This window comes from Mirounga leonina, unplaced genomic scaffold (assembly GCF_011800145.1).
Source record: "Mirounga leonina isolate KUSES-001 unplaced genomic scaffold, KU_Mleo_1.0 Mir_418, whole genome shotgun sequence".
Taxonomy (NCBI): Eukaryota; Metazoa; Chordata; class Mammalia; order Carnivora; family Phocidae; genus Mirounga; species Mirounga leonina.
The window spans coordinates 19,333,184-19,355,069 of NW_023270739.1; the positions used below are offsets into that span (position 1 = coordinate 19,333,184).

General features: G+C 36.7%; 1 protein-coding gene across 4 annotated transcripts in view; it reads right to left on the minus strand.

The window, feature by feature from the left end:
- Nucleotides 1–20,710, minus strand: part of TMPO (thymopoietin) — a 27,548-nt gene extending 6,838 nt beyond the window's left edge. For 3 of the 4 annotated variants that reach the window (XM_034987784.1, XM_034987783.1, XM_034987782.1), the window contains exons 1-4: nucleotides 20,152–20,710; nucleotides 13,344–13,470; nucleotides 10,380–10,538; nucleotides 4,723–4,820 (exon numbers count right to left, since the gene is read on the minus strand). In XM_034987784.1, coding sequence (XP_034843675.1) covers nucleotides 4,723–4,820; nucleotides 10,380–10,538; nucleotides 13,344–13,470; nucleotides 20,152–20,430 — 663 coding nt within the window. In that variant the 5' untranslated portion in view covers nucleotides 20,431–20,710. Of the gene's footprint in view, nucleotides 1–4,722; nucleotides 4,821–6,505; nucleotides 9,270–10,379; nucleotides 10,539–13,343; nucleotides 13,471–20,151 lie in introns of those variants that run through there. The other variant, XM_034987781.1, reaches the window with a different exon arrangement.
- Nucleotides 20,711–21,886: the final 1,176 nt, after the last annotated feature.

Consider the following 21,886-nt stretch of genomic DNA (forward strand, 5'->3'; position numbering starts at 1 on the left):
CCTAAAACACTACATCTTTTTTTTTTTTTAAGATTTTATTTGAGAGAACGACAACAAGAGATAGAGCACAAGTAGGGGGAGTGGCAGAGGGAGAGGAAGGGGGGAAGCAGGCTCCCCACTAAGCAGGGAGCCCAATGAGGGGCTTGATCCCAGGACCCTGGGATCATGACCTGGGCTGAAGGCAGATGCTTAACCGCCTGAGCCACCTAGGCACCCCTATATTTCTTAAAAGGGCTAATAAAACTGATAAAATATAAAGACCAGATATTTTATCTTTGTCCATGAAGGTGGGGGTGAGGGGAAATATCGCTCTTCCTTATCTACCAAATTCCAGGATTTTCCATGTTATATTTTGAACTGAAATAATCTCATCAAAAATTTTACCAACATCTACTGAAACTATTATAGTTAATAAAAAAAAAAACACATGTTTACATTTCTATTAGTCATTGTTGACATTAAGGTCAAGTTCCATTTAAAGATTCTTTTATTTTTTTCTATGGAAGGAAACACAAGAAACACACTGGTTGCCTGTGAGAACAGCTGGGAAGGGGCGGGAAAGAAAGTTTTCACTATAAATCATTTATACTTCCTTTTGTCCAGGTTTATTAAATTCTTTGGTTGAGGACTGTCAACTAGTTTTATTAGTTCTTTCACTATTATTATCTAATTCAGAATTAATCACCTTCACAGAAAATTGACAACTCTTCACACACCAGAAAAGATATTCTGTAGTTTTTCTACCAGAGTCCACTATAAACAAGTGAAAATTACTGATTGAAAAGAAATTCATTGCTATGTAAAATTAGTAGTTAATGTGATTGCTATATACTCTGTCCAAATACTAATTGCAGCGTCATCCACTTTCAACAAAGATGTTCTGCAACAACTCCTCTTAATTTATCAGGAAGCCAACAGGAGAAAGAAACAGAAACCTTCTCACATTGCCTTTCAATAAGCTATCAGGCAAAAAAGACAGTAGGCAGTTGAGGCACAAGAGAATGCAGGAGCTGGGCTATTAAAGGAGGCTATAGATCTCTCAGTAAAAACACAAGCTCTAAACAAAAAGTTTACATAAAACTAAGTTATAAAAGGAAATAGTATAATTAAAAGCCACTTTACTCCGAAGAACTATCAATTTAGTAATCTGGTTAACTCATACTAACTTTTTCAAAACAGTGTCTCATACATTGCTGGTGGGAATGCAAAATGCTTCAGCTCTTATGCAGGGGATTTGATAACATCTAGCAAAATTACCCAGTAATTTCAATTCTAGATTTCCCCAAGATAAATCGGCTAAAATATGAAATGATACATGTAAAAGGCTGTTCATCAGCTCATCTTTGCATTACCTAAACAGTATAACTAAAAATAATCCAAATATCCACCAAAGGAAAGTGGCTGAATAAAATACAGTATATCCATAAAATGCAATGACATTCAGTGGTACAGAGCAATGAGGAAGATGGCTATACTGTATTCTGATACAGAGTGACCTCCATGTTTAGATTACCAGAAACACAGAAATGTGCAAGTTCACTGCCTTGTATGTAAGGAGGGGAGCAAAAATAAGTGTATAAATCTATGTATTTACTTACTGTTTTCAAAAAGAAAATATTAACCCAAACTTAATAGAAACAGTTACCTATAAATGGAAGGAACAAAGATAAAAGCCAGATTTCAGACTCCATCTTATTTTGCCTAAACAAAACTATATACATATTCTCAATAATTAAAAAATAGTTCAGAAAGAAAAAAAATTCATTCAAGTAATTTTATGCACAGTATTCTGATTTTATGCTCAAAAGACAAGAAAAACTGCAAAAAACCCCCCAAACTGCCATTTAGCAGCATTATGATCAGGAGTACTGTCATTATTTAGAAACATCTATATAGTGATAACTACATGTCACATTTTAAGAACCAAGATACTCAGCATAAAAGAGATAGATATAGGTAGAACACCCAGAAGTTAGAATAGTTTGCATTCATAATTTTGATGAACTCATGATTTATTTTCTCTTTCTAAAAAATAAGTACTCCGAGCTCTACCTAGTAAAAAGGCCTAGAAGCAATGACAACCCAGCAGAAATGAACAACCTAACACCCCAAATATTTTCAATGGAAAGGATTAGGGTTCTATAGAAAAATGGCTGATTTGGTAAAAGGCAGGCAATATACATGAGCCTGGGACATCTTACTGTGGCAGAAAACAAGAAACTATCAAAGACAAACAGGGTCAATAAAATGACACAGGAACCCAATGGCTAAAGATGGCACAATTTGAACAAGGAAAAAGAATGATGAGTGTAACTGATCATAAATGAAATGTATAAAAACCATTACTAGTTAAAAAAAATTTTATTGATCACCTTTCAAAACGACTAGGCTTTAATTTGAAAGCTGGCAAATTATGCTGGCTCTCCTGTGTGAGTTTTATTTGAAGATAACTATGCAGATCATGAGGGAAAAGTTATTTAAAAAGAATTCCGGTTATAGATGTAATGGAGTAAGAGAATGAGAAAAATCACTACCTTACAACCACAAACAAAATAGTGGATCTAGGCAATAATCATAAATGGCAGTCGTAACCATTAAATGAAAAGGGTGATGTGGAATTAGCATCATTTGCCTCCTGAGATGCAATATGAAAACCAGAACACCATTTATGAAGTATTCGTGTCAAAGAAACTGAACCTGAATCTAACCAATCCTCTAAATCTATGCTGTTCAATATGGTAACTATTAGCCACATGTGGCTATTTAAATTTAACATTAAAATTTTAGTTTCTCTACCACACAAACCACATTCCAAGTATTCAATAGCCACATGTGGCTAATGGCTACCACAATGGACAGGAGATATAAAAAACATTTCCATCATCACAGAAAGGTCTACTACCCAGTTCTACTACAGGTCTAACTCCAGTCTACAGAAAGCACAGAGTTACAGAATAAGATTAAATGACACTTGAGGAAGCAATGTGCCAAATCCAGAGTTTGGGAAATTCTGGAGAGCACTGACCTGGCTTCTTCACCAAATTAATGGAGGGGAAACTTACAGTGGAGATAGCTATAGGCTTATGAGATAAAAACAAAACAAAAAAATACCAAACGGTATGTGTAGCTTGTTTGGATCCTGATTTGAGTAATTTCATCATAAAAGAGGTATTTCTGAAACTGGAGAAATTTAAACAGATTAGACATGAAAGAATTATTAATTTTATTAGGTGTGATAGTCGCACTGTTATTATGTATGTATATATGAAATAGCTCCTATCTTTTAGAGATATATACTGAAATACTGACACTTTAATGTGTGAAATGATGTCAGAGATTCGCTTTAAAATATTCCAGCAAAAAGCAAAATAACAAAACCAAAAGGAATTTAAAAAGCTGGAGGGTAGAGGTGAAGATGAAACAAAACTAGTAAAATGTTTAAAACTTGTGAGGCTCTGTGACTAAAGGGTCATTAAACTCTTCCCTCCGATTTTCTTGATGTTTTAAATTTTGTCTAAGGCCATCGTCATCTCCTAAATCTACTATTTACCCTGTCCCTCAGTTTGGATTCCCCAACTCAATTAAACCATCTTTATTTAATACCATCCTTCATCCTGGCTCTTAACCCATTATCTGACCAGTCCAGCATTCCTGATGGCACTATACCATCCTGCAGTCATACTGTAGACTAAAATTCTCTCTACTTGTCTATTTCATTGTCCTTCACCAGATTTTCCTAGTTTCTCTTGCTCTATTATTTCCTTATTCTTCAGCATGACCCTGTAGTTCTCCCCTAGTAATAGAGATAAAAGGGCAATAATATCTTTATTCCAGTATTTGGTTCTATATTAAACAAAATCTTTCACTGAGTGCTCTATACATTCTCCATAATCACCAAGTTTATTTCTAACAAATAATTCTGAAATTCAACTTATCAAGTACATCAAACCAAGGCAGACATGGCTTAAGAAATCAAGAACTTCTCTGAGGATGTGTGACTTTAAAATGACAAAGAGAAGATGGAAAAGATAAATAACCAAGTAGACAAATCTTTCCAGCTAGACAAAATAAGGGTAAGGAAAATGACTCCAGGGATAGCTATCTTGTAAAGGTCAGCCAAATCAATGCTAGATTAGTCAATAATTTGTTCTCTGTAAATTAGTTCATTTATTATACCTGTGCTTATTAGTTCTCCCTTAGTTTCCTACATTTTCCTTTTGAAAAATTGTATACTGCCTCATCCACAATAAAAAAGATAAATTTTCACCTCAGGTAAGTAAAGTGTGGTCTTAGGAACAGACTAGCTTCGGAGTTGAGGGAAAAGTCACAGAAGACAAGCAAAAGTAAAAGCAAAGTTAGAAATCTAGACAAAGTTAATAAGTATAAAATCCTTCCCGTCCTTTAAAAAAAATTATGCTTAGGTAGGCATTTATTTCCATCTTTAAAAATATTTCCCTTAAAAGGCAGTATGACTGACTTTGAACCATGCTCTGCACAGAATCAAACACAAATGAGACATTTATTAAACACTTGCTTTTGCAGTAAGCACAGGCTACACTACTGACAAAAAACATGAAGTTTAGATTTCTAATGCCATTTAATGAACAATGGAATGAACACTTCATTGAGTACACTGGAATTTAACCAAAGGCTAGGACACAAGCAAATTAGTGTTGTCAGATTACTTACACCTGAACACAGTGATCATAAAACTAAAGATACCTGATTGTGTTCAACTCTTCTTTGCTTGAGTGTTACTGGAGTCTTTGCTCTGCCCTTTAGTGGTTCTCTCTTCTCAAGCTTGAGCTCTATTTTAGAGTCTGGAAATAACATTGGAGAAACATTACTCTCTGAAATACATAATAAACTATAATGTCATCCTAACATTACTCTGGAATTGGTTTTAGGCACATTCTTATGTAAAACAAGTTTGCCTATTGGTTATTACCTCAACAGACCATGACTGTTCAACTGCAATTTCTGTCTTTAAAAACTTTACTTTCCCATTCTTATTTTATTCCATTTTTGTTTATCTCCCCAACTCCTTCATCTGATCACTGCTTCTTCCTATTTATTCTTTCCTTTTTCTGGAACTAATAGCCTAAAACATAAAGTGAATTCAAACTGCCCATGGAGGCTTTTCACAAAAAACTACTTGGATGTGGGGAAAGGATATTAAAACACGTAGTTGTTAATATTCTTTTGTCCATACAGTGCATTACTACTATATAAACAAAGGTAGTCATTAAAATTTGAAATATGGAAGAAAGCTATAATGAATTTTAAGACTGAAAACACCTGTATGGTATCAAGCCTCTAATAACAAGTAAGTGCAGTGATGTTACTACTTTAGTACAATTTAAAAGTCCTCACTTCTGGAAAAAAATAAATAAATAAATAAAATAAAAGTTCTCACTTCTGTTTTAATGTGATTATAAAAAAACCTGGGTACAACTGAGGAGTTAAGGAAGAATCCTGTTCACAGAAAGTAACACTCACAGGTCACTTCTCGAGTTCCTCCTCTCCATAATAAAAATAACATTTCTTTAAAGAGAAGCTAGTTCATATATATTAATTAGCATATCACCATGATGCCAAACAACTCAAATATATCTTTTTATAGTCTTCAATATTCCATTCTCCTGGTCTTGATTTTTATCACCATTTGAAGAGCCAGTTTTTTTAAATCTCTACACCCAACATGGGGCTTGAACTCATGACCCCAAGAGTCACATGCTCTACTGTCAGCCAGGCAGGTATCCCTGAAGAGCTAGATTTTTAAAGACTTATAAAAGTTTTAGTTAACTCCCACATTTTGTGGCCATTAACCATAGGATAGCAAAATTAATGTCTGTTGTGACTACTAAAACTTGTTTATTACCATAAATTTAAGTTAGATTACCTTCCTACCAGAGATAGAAATGGAGTCAATTCTTAAAAAGCTTAGTTTTTCATGAACTTGATGCACTGGTGCTAAAAAGTAGTCAGGACAGTTAGGTTTTGCTAACTATCTAGTCTAGTACTAGTCAGTCCAGAGTGTACTTGCAATTTTCCCCCAAACAGTGATTTTTACCATGTTAATTCAAATAGTTCAATTTTACTTAGGATTAAAGTATCAACCCCACCCCCACCTCCCCAAATGTCTATTAATGGATGGATATTGATATATTTACATATTAAGGGACAACCCTTAGCATTATAAACCTTATGTTTTATTAACTCAAAATCTAAGAATGAGAAATCACAAAGTAAAGAACCCAGTAGTAATTGAGCAGAAATTGATTAAACGGAGTATCTGGTTATAGATTAATTCCTCTCAAATTTAAATTCCAACAGCTAAAAACCTGGTCTTTAATAGAAGAAAAACCACACAACGATAAATAGAATATTTTCAACTATACCATTGGAATCTCAAGCAAGTTTCACTGAAGAAATGGAAAAGGGATGTTCATGCACAAATACCTAACTTGTTGCAACTCCAAGAATAAAACACACATACAACAGGTTTCTGGAGACCACACAAAACTGTTCAAATTACAACTTTATTGAATTTGCAGAAGCATTCTACAGTAATACATTTTTAAAAAGTCACATAGCACTTAGTAGGTACATGTATACATGTACATTCCAGAAGACAAATAACAAATAAAATTACTCCCAGGAAGCTGCAAAGATGGACATGTATACTAAGAATATAATAATGGCCTGGAGGACCAAAGGGACTGTATTTTGCTGATACTTAATACTATTGTTTTCCATAAAAATACAAAGAAATTTGATTATTAAATGCCTCTACAGTTAGACTCATCTTACAATCACAGAAATGAAAACACAGAATAATATACTGCTTTATACAAAGGAATATAGTATGATTTCTTATGAATTTTTAAAAAACTAATAAATTTGCTTTTTAGAATTTAGGTTAAACCTAATCATCCATGAAGCACAACATAACTTCAAAGTATTAAAAAAAAAAAAAGCCCCACTTTTCCAGTGTCTAGTTCATCTGACAAACTACAGTGATAATGGGAATGTGCTATTCCAGAATTATATGGTTTAGAGAAGTATTTTGTAAGGTGTGGTCCATGAACTGTTTGCTACCAGTCCTTGAAGAAATTAGACACTTGTATCAGAATGTAAACTGGCACATTGTTTTATCAATAAAATTTTCCACAAAAATAAACACCATCATTGATCTAAAAAGTGTCTCTAGATCCAAATTCTGGTGCATAATTATCCGTGGATCAGTAACTGTCTGTAGACTGGCACTTTGAATTTCATTGACCTAGAATATTACGAAGGAATACAGAAGTAAAAAACAAACAAAAGAATAAAAGAAAAAAAAATGTAGACAAGTTCCAGAAAGTGAAAAGATATTTAGTAATACTTAAATCAGTGAAGACTCCACTTACATTCTAGTTATTAGCATTTTCTTAGTTTTGGAGAATTGTAAAATCTTAATAGGAGAGAACGAACTATATGAGGCAAAAATGTGACCTAGAAATCTTTAAATTGTATCAGGCTTTTTCTATCTGTGCAACTGAAAAAATAAAAAAAGGTAGTTCTATGTAAGCAAATACTTTCATATTGTAATTTGATAGGTAGAAGCTTGACTTTGAAAATAGTCCAACCTGGAGACTAAGTAAAAAGATCTTCAAAGAAAATTTTGGTATAAAAGCACTTGAAATTCTTAGGGAAGCTGCTAAGTTCCCCATATCAAAGATCAAATAGGTATCTTTATTCTTAACTTTATTAGCGTTTATTTCCACGCTTTTTAGTTACTTTGTATACTTCTCCTCCAAATAATGTTCCACCTTTAAAGGGAGTAACCACCAGCTTATTCTTTGAAGCTGGATTAATTTTACAATCCTTCAGCCAGAGATAGCGGCGACCTAAAGTGGAAGATCCCATGCTATGCGCAGCCATCTTTACTTCATCAAATGCAGCTTCACAAAGAAATGAGGCTGCATCGTACGTTTTGCTCAGAATCCCAAGTGCCTGGTGCATATGACTAGGATCTGAGCTAAGAATTTGTGCAGCCTGACTAATGTCCGCCTGCAGAGCCCTAACTACAAAGGCAGTATGAGTTGCAATCTGCAATGATGATGCTGCAGCTTCGTATGTTCTACAAAGTACTAAGTCTAACTGTTTATCACAGGACTCCGTGGAAGCTGCCTGAATACCTACTGGTGGAGTGGCTTCAGAAATAAACTCCAGTATTTCATCATCTACTTTTGGAACTGATAATATCTGCGTTGCCTCTCTGGAGGAAAGTGGATACTTGTATGCCAATGAAGGCAGTTGCCTGTCAATTTGCTGCCACTCCTCTTCAATTAACTTTAAAATAGATTCATGGAAGGGAAAAGATAGTTCTGGGACATCTATTTTCTCATGTTGTGATGGGCTAGACATTTCTATGCCTAAGGTAGTGAGTGAGTGAGAGACAACAGTTTTGGCAAAAGATGACATCGGTTCAGATCCAGGTGTATTTTGAAATGTCACAAAGGAACCTGAATCCTTTTCCTCTACTGACTTTTCACTGAGCCTAGGGAATTTTCGTGGAGGAGACAGGGATTCAGTGTCTTGATAATCAGATCGATCAATTCTCTTCCATCTGTTTTCTACATCCAGTGGGGGTGTAGAGTTTGAAGTCCCAGGCAAACTACCTACCCCACCCTGGACCAACAAAGAATTGACATAATCTCTGATTGCCTGAGCAAGTGGTGGAGAAATTACTTGTGATCTCTCAGACTCTTCTAGTGCTTTCCTTTCACTGGAGAGAACTGACTGATCTGAAACATGGGACCTCTCAGTACACAATGGTTGAATTCCACTTTTCTCTCCACGATAAATATTTTCTACTATATCTTTATAGCAAGTAGTGGTGGTTTCTTTAATCAGTGAAGGAGAAGCTGCAGCAGAGACCAACATGGCAGCGAGTTCATGCTGAGAAGATGCCGAAGAACTTTTCTCTACACATCTATCATGGCTAGACTTGGAGGAAGTAAACAAATTCCCTCCAGAGGCTAACTTCTGCAACTGTTCCCTGCCAGGCAAGGTTGTGGCAATAAGAGGTTCCCTAGGTGGGTCTCCCTTAGAAGTATGAACTTTCTTAGCTGCCTGTAGTTCAGTCCTGCCCAAAGGAGGACGGGTGGAGATTTCAGGAAAAGAAATACCCTGAAAAAATCCACCAGAGGGAGTAGTTGGAAGTTCAGAAAAAGGAACAAAATCCCTAGTGGACTTCACTTTCTTGTGTTCTTTCTTCTTTCCTGTAGAGGCAAAAGAGGCAGGAAGTTTAAGCATTACTTGTGTTTAAGTTGATTTTATTCTTTGCCTCCTTGCTAACATAGTGCTGTTGAAGGAAAAGACTATATTTCATATTCTGAACAACCAATTCGACACACTGTGCCCTGGCAGGCAGTGCTTATGAAGATATAATCAATTTGGGTCAAATTAAATAATCATGAAACTGACAAACAAGTCATATGAATTAAAACTTTATAAATATCAAGTTGTTCTTATTATAGAAAGGTCATTAATTTCATGTACTAGTTTCAAAAACTACTTAAATATTATGGTCAAATTTTCTTAAAATAGTCTACTAAAAATATGTCAAAATATTTGCTTCACAGCTGCCTTGAAATCACATTACCTAGCAAAAACTATAAATTTAAATAGCAATAGAAAACAGAGAATATATGCCATATTATAAATACTACCACTACATATTAATTATAATAAACTGGACACATGTAATCTATCAGTAGGATAAGGTCTCAAAAGGATAACAGAATAAGGAAAAGCAAGTGATAAGATTTGGCATGATATTTATACAGTTTTTTTAAAGTTCAAAATAATGTTATGTTTTAGATGCATATGAAAAAGTATTTAGAGGCGCCTGGGTGGCTCAGTCAGTTAAGTGTCCGACTCTTTATCTCAGCTCAGGTGTTGGATCTCAGGGTCATGAATTCAAGCCCACAAAAAAAAAAAAAAAAAGTATTTAAAAAGGATTGGAAAGATCAGCACCAAATTAATGATGCTGGTTGCTTCTGTGTTAATAATACGTGGAAAGGGTAAGTGGGGAAACTTCATGTTTATTTTTAATACTTTATTCTTTTAGAAAAATGAAATTTGAAGCAAAAAAGATAAAGGTACCTGGCGATTTTAGGTGACAAAAAAAATCAGACATTTGTACATTTCTGTTTCTTAGAATTCTCAAGAAAAGGTATTTAAATCAAATTACTTGGATTACTGATGATATGAACAAAAATTACATATAACTTGATAATACTTAAAATTTTATCTTCTTCATGGTTACTGTATCTTATGAGTCTGAAAAAAAATTACATATATTTGACTAACATCATTTAAAATTTTACCTTCTTCGTTGTCACTGTATCTGTCAGAGTCATTACTTCCATTCTGTCTTGTATTTTCTGCTGATGAAGAAATTGTTGGCAGAGGAGTAGATGATCTTGACTCTGTTCCCTGTTCCCTCAGTTTCAACAGTTTTTTCTCATACAGCTTCCTGGTTGTTCCTGTATTAAGGCAGAACTTGCTTTAGCATTTGTATTGTCTTATTTAAGATCCTGCTCATTGTCTTTAGCAACATTAAAATGTTACTCTTTCCTCTTCTACATTTAAGTGCTTTAAAAACTATATAAAAGATTCTTTTCTAAAACAGGTGTTTTTCTGAGATTTAAATACATGATTACAACAATGTTTCTTTTAGTAACATGGAATACATAGATTGATATAAATCTTACTACAGATCAGCTACTAAAGAGCCATGTATGACCAAGTATTTTTGACTGAAAAGTCTTGGACTTTGTATATTTTTTCCTAGTACTATGTAATAGTATTTCCCTTGTAGAAAAAAATCAATTTTTATAAACAGACTGTATTCCTCTGAATACTATGATTAAAACCCCACAACTCTCAGAGTTTAATATGCCTAAAAAGAGCCACTCAGTTATGGGAAAAGGAAAGTCATATAAATCATTTTTTCAGTTGATTTTCATATAACATTGTATAAATTTTGGGGGCACCTGGGTGGCTCAGTGGGTTAGGTGTCTGCCTCTGGCTTGGGTCATGATCCTGGGGTCCTGGGGTTGAGCCCCACATCAGGCTCCCTGCTCAGTGGAGAGCCTGCTTCTCCCTCTCCCTGTAATACCCGGTCGTGCTCTCTCTCAAATAAATAAATACAATCTTAAAAAAGAAAATCTGTATAAATTTAAGGTGTTAAATCACATTTAGATAAAACTACTTTGTGATTAAAATGACCTTTTATGGAAAATGTGTGCCACAAGCAGAAATTACATACCAATTAGATAACAAAGTAAAATGGATTATAAACACATTTTTAACACATTTCAGCATGAATGACAATTTAAAGCCAAAAGTAGCTTTTATTTTCGGGGTGGCTGGGTGGCTCAGCTGGTTAAGTATCTGCCTTCGGCTCAGGTCATGATCCCAGGGTCCTGGGATTGAGCCCCATATCGGCGGGAGGCCTGCTTCTTCCTCTCCCACTCCCCCTGCTTGTGTTCCCTCTGTCACTCGCTCTCTCTGTGTCAAACAAATAAATAAATTCTTAAAAAAAAAACAAAACCAAGGGGCGCCTGGGTGGCTCAGTCGTTAAGCGTCTGCCTTCGGCTCGGGTCATGATCCCAGGGTCCTGGGATCGAGCCCCACGTCTGGCTCCCTGCTCCCCGGGAAGCCTGCTTCTCCCTCTCCCACTCCCCCTGCTTGTGTTCCCTCTCTCTCTGTCTCTCTCTGTCAAATAAATAAATAAATAAAATCTTTAAAAAAAAAAACAAAACCCCAAAAAACCCACCAAAAATAGCTTTTATTTTCTATTTTAGACTAGCTGTATATCTCCCTGGTTTCTATAAGATGAATAAAATGATAATAAATATACATTTTTTAGAAACAACACATCTCAAAATGTTATATAAATAGTTGTAAGATGAACAGCTAGGGAGGGGGAAATGGAAGATGTTGCTCAAAGGGTACAAAATTTCTGTAAGATGAATAAGTTCTAGAAATCTAACATATATAATGGCCTATAGTTAATATACTTGAAATCTGCAAAAGTAGACCTTAAGTGCTCTCTCATCACACATTCATACACAAAATAAAACTGTGAAGTGATGGATATATTAATTGGCTTGATCACGGTGATCACGTCACAATATATAATACAAAAATATCAAGTTATACACACTAAATATATATAACTTGTCAATTATACCTCAAAAAAGCTGGGAAAAAATGAACTGCTGGTATGCTAACATGTAACTTGATATATATTGATATATAATATACATTTTTACAGCATCTCCCTTTTGGAATTTTAAATGAAAAATTAAAAAGGGTATCAAATGTGTGTTGGTAATTATATTCATAGGCTTATTACCAGCTATTTGGAAGTAGTGTGCTAAATAAAATGAAAGACAACATTCTAAATTTTTGTTTGCAACTTCACCTATAGGAAAAAAAAAAATCCCAAATCTCCAGTGTTCAAATTTTTTAAAATTTTATTTTATTTAAATTCAATCAATTAACATATAGTGTATTATTAGTTTCAGAGGCAGAGTTAACAGTGATTCATCAGTTGTGTTAACACCCAGTGCTCATTATATTACGTGCCCTCCTTAATGCCCCTCACCCAGTTACCCCATTCCCCCCACCCCCCTGTCTTCCAGCAACCCTCAGTTTGTTTCCTATGGTTAAGCCTCTTATGATTTGCCCAGTGTTCAAAATTTTACATAACTTAGAAGACCAAAACAGACGTTTCTCATCTTGAGGTTACTTGTCAAGACCCTCCAAAATTAAGGCAAAAATCACCGACAGTAACCAAATGATGGAAATCCAGTGTATTTAGTACCAAGTTTTCTTCTTTTAGTTTATTAAGGGATCATTCTTGATTTCCAATCAAAACAAGACTTTAAAAACGGTACTGTTACTGATAACTGAAAATGGGTACTGTGCTATGAACTGATTAACTTGAGTTATATTAATAAGTCTGTCACCAATTTACTGACTTGAATGAATTTGGCCAACTATGCCACCTCAGATTTTCCTCAATTGTCATGTAAGATCCCTATGTCTCACCAGGTAGTTGTGACATGAGCACCATATGAAACAATTTCAACAACAGAGATAATCTTGGAGATTATCTAAATTCATTTCTCTCATTTTCCTCATTTATAGTTAAGGAAACTGTGTCCGGGTCATATAAATAATTAATGATACACTGTTCCTTAGAACCCAAACTCTAACTGCTAGACAAGACAAGAAAACAATGTGGGGCACTCACAGAAAAGGAAATTTTACCAACTTACCCACAATAGGACCAGGATTCACTCCGTATTTCACAAGCTGATCCAGAAGATCTTCATTAGTGAGCTCTGTTACATCTAGATCATCTTTATCTTCTAGTCTGGGTTTATCAGTTTTCTTTGTGGCTTTCTGTTAACAAAGTCCAGTTATTATTTCCAGTTAAAAAATGTTGACCTACTATATAACACTGTATACAATAAACATGCAAACTCACCCTCCGTTGATTTATAGCTTTATTAGGCCTTAGCAATTTAATTAAAAGCAACTCATTATTTGAAGATATTATAACAAGTAACTCATATTTTAAAGATATTACCATTAAAATGGTCAGTTTTGGCTAACCTATCTAAAGAAGAGGTGATGGCATAAAAAATTCAAGAGTAAACAGAGGGGGATTAAACATTTTCACCCGGACATTCAGCAATACGATTTACTACTGACCTCTTTTAAAAATCCTTAAAAGTTTATTCTATGAAAGTTTAAGACTATACCATAAAGACATTAGTTATATTTAAAAATGACTTCCTTAAACAAGCATATCAGAATTTAAGAAGCCCAAATGAATACAGTGACTTTAGTGGCCAGTTTTTGACCCATGAAAGAAGTCAAACTTTATGGCTATCACCTCTTGACACAGCTTTGTCACCACACTTAGTTCTATGTGGCCATTTTCTTAGGAAAAGTGAAAGAACATGGAACAAGCTTTGAGAGAAATTTCAAAGGAATTTTTTAAAAAATAACTTAAGCAATGGCAGTATTTACTTGAAAAACTATCTAAACTATATAAACTTCCAAGGCTAAGCAAGAGAAGAGAGCATAAGTATGGGTACTTTCTAGGGATGTGGCAGATAGCCTTACAAAATGCCTCTGTAACCCCAGAAAGCATCAGAGAACTGAACAAAAAAATGGCTGTTTAAATAATGGCCACAAATATCAAAGTCAATTTAGGCCCAAATTACTATTTAAGGCAAGTGAGTCAACACTGAATCCTAGAAATATCTTATGCAAAATGGTGAAAACCATAATTGTATGGACTGCTTACTTTCAATGATTCTGAGGGGGGGGGGGGAAGAAATATCAGACATGATTTGGCCGTGTGTTAGAATTTCTATTTTTTAGCCAAATAAAAATTTGAAATATTTTATATAAAGCAAGATTATGAGAAATTGTTTTTTAAGATTTTATTTATTTATTTATTTGAGACAGAGAGAATGAGAGAGAGAGCACATGAGAGAAGGGAGAGTCAGAGGCGAGACTTGATCCAGGGACTCCAGGATCATGACCTGAGCCGAAGGCAGTCGCTTAACCAACTGAGCCACCCAGGCGCCCGAGAAATTGTTTTTTAAAGATAACTGCTAATAAGAACAATGACATCAATTCAAGAGAAATCTTTAATATAACTAAAAAATGGAAATGGAAGTTAGTGAGGGTACTTTCAGAAGGCTTTAATACACATATTGCACTGAAAAAGGATCAGGCTCAAATCTTTAAGCAACTTACACAGTAATGTCAAAATAGTTACCAAGAGTCTAAGAGTTCTATATAGCATAGCCTTGAATTCTTTAGAGAAAAAACTTCTTTTTTCATCAAATAGACCAAATCCTGTGTTAATGACCTAACTGAATTTTCCAAAAGGCTGGGAAGAAAAACTCCCCTGTGTAACATAAATACTTTAAATAAAAGAAAATCAATCAAGTACAGATTACTGTACTTACAGATTACTAGATAATCCCTCCCACCCTAAGAATTTTCAAATCTTATTATCAAGAAAACATCCAATTTTAATTTCTTACAACAGCCTGAGGTTTTCAAGAAATCTCTTTCTTTGGCACTCACCACATTCCACCTATTTGTAAACATACTTTTTCTTTTCCAGATGGTGAATTCCTTGAGCAACCGTCCCTAAGTCTGGTTATCAGAACTTCAAAACTTTTGGAAAAGTTAACCCCTATTTTAAAAAGTCTTACCCCAGTCTGAGTCCTAATCTTGGGCCTGAGAATCTGTATTTTAACGTGTATCTCAGGTGTTTTGGATGCAGCATTTAAGATAGTAGCAGAAAGAAGAGGCACTGTCATATTCATATTGTATCCCAAGCATCTAAAATTAAAAAAAGACTGCCTGACACAAGAGTAGGTATCTGACAGATGTTTTGTTGAGTGAATGAATGAAAGTGCCATCTAGGGAGGAAGAAATAAGTCATTAATTTTTAAAAACCCATTTCTTATTAAGAAATAACAAAAGGCTTGGGGTGCCTGGGTGGCTCAGTGGGTTAAGCGTCTGTCTGACTCTTGATTTCGGCTCAGGTCATGATCTCAAGGGTTATGGGATGGAGCCAAGCATCAGCTCCATATTCAGTAGATTGTCTGCTTCAGATGCTCTCCCTCTGCCCATCCCCGCTCTCTCTCTCAAATAAATAAATAATAATATTAAAAAAAGAAATAACAAAGGCTTATCAAATCAAAGAGGAACCCAATAGTCTTATATTTTCTTAAAACTTAATGAAAGATTACAGCTGTACAGAGAAATTTAAGAGGTCAATAAACTAGCTTAAGTCAAATAAAGCAGAAATTCATAACAAGTTACCTGATTTTTATCTTTAATTTGCAGGGAGAAAAGTTCCAGAAATGTAATGCTATTTTTATGAAATATTAAATTTAACAGGAATACAAACTGTAATTATCAAGCCAGCAGTTTCAATCAGGAAGAAGGAACCATTACTTGTACTGATTTCTGCATCCAGAGTTTCATTCCTCTGAGTAAATCAAAGGATCTTAGTTTCATTCGGTCAAAAAATACCAGGTACCTACTACGTGCCAGGCACTGTTCGCTCTCCAGTTTCTTCCCAACTACCAGATGATCTCTAATGTCTTTTTCAACTTTAAAATCCAACAGTTCTTTGATAATATCACCTAAGCTACTATTATTTATTTTATTACTTTTTAAAACTTTAAGTAGGTTCCACGACCAACGACCAACGTAGGGCTTAAACACAACCCTGAGATTTGAGTTGCATGCTCTACTGACTGAGCCAGGCAGGTGCCCCAGCTACTCTTATTTTTAAATTTCCACCACTAGTAGCAAGATGAAGTACAACAATAATTAATATAAAATAGATTCTACTGAGCACTTAGTATATATCAAGTTGTGTTCTGGATAACTTCCTACATGTATTAACCTAACAGAATCCTAAAAATCCTATGAGAGAGATACTAACAACCCTATTTTAGGAGAGGAAACTGAAGACCAAAGTTGCACAGCTAACTCCAGCAATACAGTAACATTTGAACAGACTTTATGCCTGTATCACTTTCAAAACTTACCTCATCCAATTCTGAAAAAAATATTATGGTAACATTGTATTGCTCTGGAGCTAAATAAACAACAACAACAAAAATTCAGAAATCACATGTTGTAATAGGTATCAACTGCTGAGCACTAGACACCTTAACAAATGCAACCTTTAATAATCCTCAATTAAGTAGTTACTAGATTATTCTTATTTTCCAGATGAAAACTGAGCATCTGACAGACAATGTTCATTGTTCAAAGTCATCCGAATAAACGGCAGGCTTGGAATTTTAATCCCTACTGTAGAACACTCTGACTCAAAAGTCTCTACACTTAACACCTTACTGTAGAGTATGGCAGTCAATTTATGATTTAATTAACTCACCATCGCTAACACACTTTTTACTGTTCTGTTCCATGCCTTTAAATATTTGCTGTTAAAAATTCATGATCCACTAGATCAGACCATTCAAGAATGGTATGCTCCATTGGATTCCAAATAGCTATACCTGCGCTTTGTACCTTGGAATGATTAGGCAGATTGCCAACTTTGTGATTGTTTATTTTTGTGTCAACAATCTAGGTAATTTCAACACCTAAAACACTGGTGTTATCAAGATGCATTAAATAAAAGCTTAGAAACAAGAAAACTGAAAACCAAAACCAAATTTTGAACATGCAAGTATTTTTGTCATATCACACCAAAAGAATCTAAGAGACCGTGGCCATGGCTAAATGGAAAGTTTCTCCTTTAATTAAAAATACTCCTCATAGGGCGCCTGGGTGGCTCAGTTGGTTAGGCAACTGCCTTCGGCTCAGGTCATGATCCTGGAGTCCCGGGATCGAGTCCCGCATCGGGCTCCCTGCTCAGTGAGGAGCCTGCTTCTCCCTCTGATCCTCCCCCTCTCATGTACTCTCTCTAATTCTCGCTCTCTCAAATAAATAAATAAATCTTTAAAAAAAAAAATACTCCTCATAAACTCATGTTTAAATAGAAGGTATATGCTCTGTCCTTGGCCAATCCACAGTAATGTTTGTTTTAAAATGCTAAAAACATACCACTTAAAAAAATCTGCCTTATCTACAACTCTCAAACATAATTTGACTTTCTGCTAGATTATATTCTTTAAGAAATGTGACATTATTTTACATATGGTGCTAACAATGGCCACAATATAAAATACTGTACACATAAGAGTAATGTGCCATGGAGAATAATTTTATCAATTATTATAAATGCCCTAAGGCTCTTTTCCTGTAAATTCAAGATTATTTTTCCTATGCCTGACAAAGTCTATCATATTCCTAAATTCAATTATAAGTCACTTTTACTTAATGTGCTTTAAAACAGAAAATGATGCTACCGTGCCCAACTACCACTATTAATTTTTTCAAATTGTTGACACCATTGAGCCTGGCATTTGAGTTTTAAAAATTCAAGGCAGGTAAGACTTGAATCTATGGCTATCAAATAGTTTTTCTTAATATGATTAAAACATTAAATGAGATATAAAGGGCTTAACATGCCACTGGACATTGTAGATTCTCTTAAAATATTAATTCCTTTCACCCAAACTTATTTGCATGGTGCTGACCAACTTTGATAACATGGGAAATTTGATATGAAATATGTAATAAACACAATCAATTAACATACAAAAAAATCCAACAAATTATATAATTATGGTATTGGACAGGGTCTGCAGAAATCAATCTCCAGTAGTTACCAGCACTTGGTAGAATTCAAAAATGTTGGATAACTGAACTGAAATTTTTACACCTCCAAGAACACAGAGTAGATTCTGACATACTTTTTTTAAATTGAAGTATAGTTAACATACAATGTTATATTAGTTGGGACATAGTCTTTAAAAAATTTCCTGAAGGAAAAACATCAAAACCAAGGTGGAGGTTTCTGTTGAAAACGAATCATAAAAATAAGTAAGAATGACCAATCCTATTATAAACACAACCAAGTAGTTCCATGGCTCAAGAATAATACATTTACACAGAAGACAATATAGGGTTCTACAGAAGACTCTCTTATTTTTTAAGTGTGCTGATTTAAATGGAAAAGATTTCATTCCCACCAAAAATCTTTACTAAAATAGTTTATTTTTTCCATAGGGGTTGGGAAAAAGCAGATAACGGATGCTTTACTTTCTCTTTAAGAAATCTCTTAAACTTCTCTTCATTATGGAGAAGTAAATTGGCTTTCTTCAAATCCACAAAGACATCAGAAGCAATAAAGTGCAGTTGGTATTTAACACACAAATATTTGACACTCCTATTTGCCAAGCACTGACTTAAGACATTAAGATTCTGAATTTCTCTAAAGCTCAGGCTAAGATTTTCAGTTAAATCTACATTACATCTTTCTTTCATTTCCACCTGGTAGTCTAGAAAAACACATCAGACAGATTTCTTAAAAACTGACAACACAACTTTGAAAGACGCAGTACTTTTGAGTTACCAAAACTCAACAACTCTAAACTCCATATAAAGTCTTACAAAGCAACGTATATTGCACCCAATCACTAGTTTTAACTACAGTCTGTCCTGATTTGAAATCTGAGTAGGCAGTTCACGCCAACAAAACAGCATATAAAAACCCACAGAACAAAAACTATTCTCAAACAGAATACGCATCTGGTAGAACCAATCTGAGATTTAACTAGGATTAGATATTCCAAATTGCAATCATTGATACGTCAGAATGTCAAGAAATGAGTTCCGAAATCTTTCCTTTTCTTATGCAAAATTTACCAAAAAGGAAAAAAAAAAACCCAAAAACCCAAGCCCTCAGTAACTACAATTTCCAAACATTTGAGCGTATAGGGTAACCGCTTAAAGATGTTATTTTTAAGGGCTCACTTTAAATTAGAACACTGCCCCGCCAAAAGGTGGCCTGTTGCTGGAAAACTTAAACAAGAAAAACAAACGGTTCAAAAAGCCCTCCATATGCAAAACCATAAAAAGGCGGGAACTTCTTTATTTCAAATTTTGGCTAGAAATTAGTATGACACAAATTGCCCTCCAGGGAGCGCTCTGAGGCTCGATTACTAGTCATTTCAGTTAATAAAGCGGGAAAACGCTCAAACGTAACCTACTGCAGTTTCAGGCTGACCCTCCTCAAAAGGCTTTCCGAATCGGGCACGGAGGTCGCCGTCGAAATACCCACTCCCGACGGTCAAGGGACACCGAGCTATCCGCGAGCCACAGAAGAGCAAACGCCAACTTCACACCTTCCAGACACACAACCGCTAGTCCGCGGCCCCAACTTCGCGACTCTCCCCTCCAGCGGCCTCCCTTTCCAGAGCCTGCAAGCCCGCGGCGAAGGAGCCCAACCCTGCGTCCGCAGACCCACAGGCCGGCCTCCCGGTCCCGCGCGGGGGCAGACCCGCTGCCGAGGAGGCCCGAGGGGGCGCCACGGAGGAAGGGCTGCGAGCGCGCGCGGGGCGGGGGAGTAGGGGCGACAACCGCCAACCGCCCGCCTTTGTGGTCCCGGCCGGGCGTCCTTACCCTGCCGACTGCGGCCCGGCTGCGGCCCGAGACGGCGGCCCCGGAGCCGAGGACCGGGGTGGGCTCGCGCTCCTCGTCGCTGGAGAAGTCCGGGGGCCCCTTGCTGTTGGCGCCGGCGGCAAGCGGCGGCCGGTTGCGCGCCGTGAGGTGCTGCAGGTAGAGCTGCACGTATACGTCTTTGCGCTGCTCCCCGATCGGGAGCGTCACATTGTTGGCGACCAACTCACTCTTCAACTTCTCCTTCGTCAGGACCGAGGGGTCTTCCAGGAACTCCGGCATCTCCGCGGCGAATCCCCTTCCCCGCAGACCTCACACCCGCAGCTCACGCCGGCGCGCTCGCTCTTTGCCCGGGGCGGGGGGGGGGGGGACCGCGCTGCCGCCTTCGAGCCTCACGGCTCCCGCCCGGGAGGAATGCCGCGGAGCAAAGCAAAAACTCGCACACACAAAGCAAAGCAAAAGCCGGACACAAAAGCCCTCCAAGCACAAGTGCAGACCAAGTGCGGCCAAAATAGGAGCCTCCGCCAACCCCAGCCCACACACTACACAAGCAAGGAGAGAACAGCCTGTTTCGCCCATGCCCCAAGAACGCGCGCCGCCATTGGTCCGCGGTGGGAGGAAGCCGGGCGGTGATTGGTAGGAGCCCTCGCGCGGGGTCCATTAGCCGCTGCACCGTGCGAGAGGTTGTAGAAACGCAGTTTAAAAGCCGCTCGGGCGGGATCCTGGGCGACTGGTCCGTTTCTGTTTCCCTTTTCTCCACCCTTCCCCTGAGACGCTGATAAGGGACAAATCGTACTACTTGTGTGTGCGGTTTCCTTTCCCCCGCGCCCTGCTTGAGAAGAAGCTTTCCTTTCTGGGGTCGATCGCCTTTGAACGGGTCGATTTCACGCCTGCTGCGAGGACCCTGGTCTGGGCCTTTCTAAATCGTAGGACACCGATTTACCGAAGAATGACCACAGCCTTTCCTTCCCCAAACGCTCACCATGAAGGGAAAGAAAAGGAGCAAGGCGTGCCTGTCGGCGCTCATCTTCCTTGATTTGGTTTACCTGGGGGGTGGAAAGGGGGAGAGCAAGCAGTTAAATCCCTCTCTCCTTGTGAACGCTTCTTTTGTTCCTGAAATTCAGGAAAAGCCAGACCTCGACTACTGGGCACTTTAAAAGGCCCCTGAATTTGTGACAAAATTGTATCGTCAGATATTCCATTCGTTTCTTACCCTACAGGTTGGGACGTTTCTGAATTATTTCATTTTGAACATTGGGGCACAACTGCATTTTCGTTGAGAGCATCTCTGGGTTAGTCTTACATAAGTATCTTACCATAACTTAATCAAATCTAATGTTTAGTGATACAACAGGATGAAGCAAAACGTTTAGTAATGCCTTTGGGCAACTTAAGATAACTGAGATGGTGCATACCTACGTTTCAATCAGAATAGACTGGTGACCTGTAATCAGGCTGGGAACCCTAATCAAACCTATATTACTGATCCAAATTAAAAAGTCTCAGAAATGTAGTAAGATTAAAACGTCTTCCTGAAAACAACACTGATGACAAATATTTGTGTTTCTTAACGAATATATATATATATATATATATATATATATTTATATATGTTCCAAGAAGCTTTCCTCCAAGAAAGAAAAGAAACTGACCTTGCATTTAGGGTACTTTAATCATTTCCCCAAAATTCTGACCTCCAAACTTTTATAAGCTGCTTAAATTTTTTAAAAAATGTTTA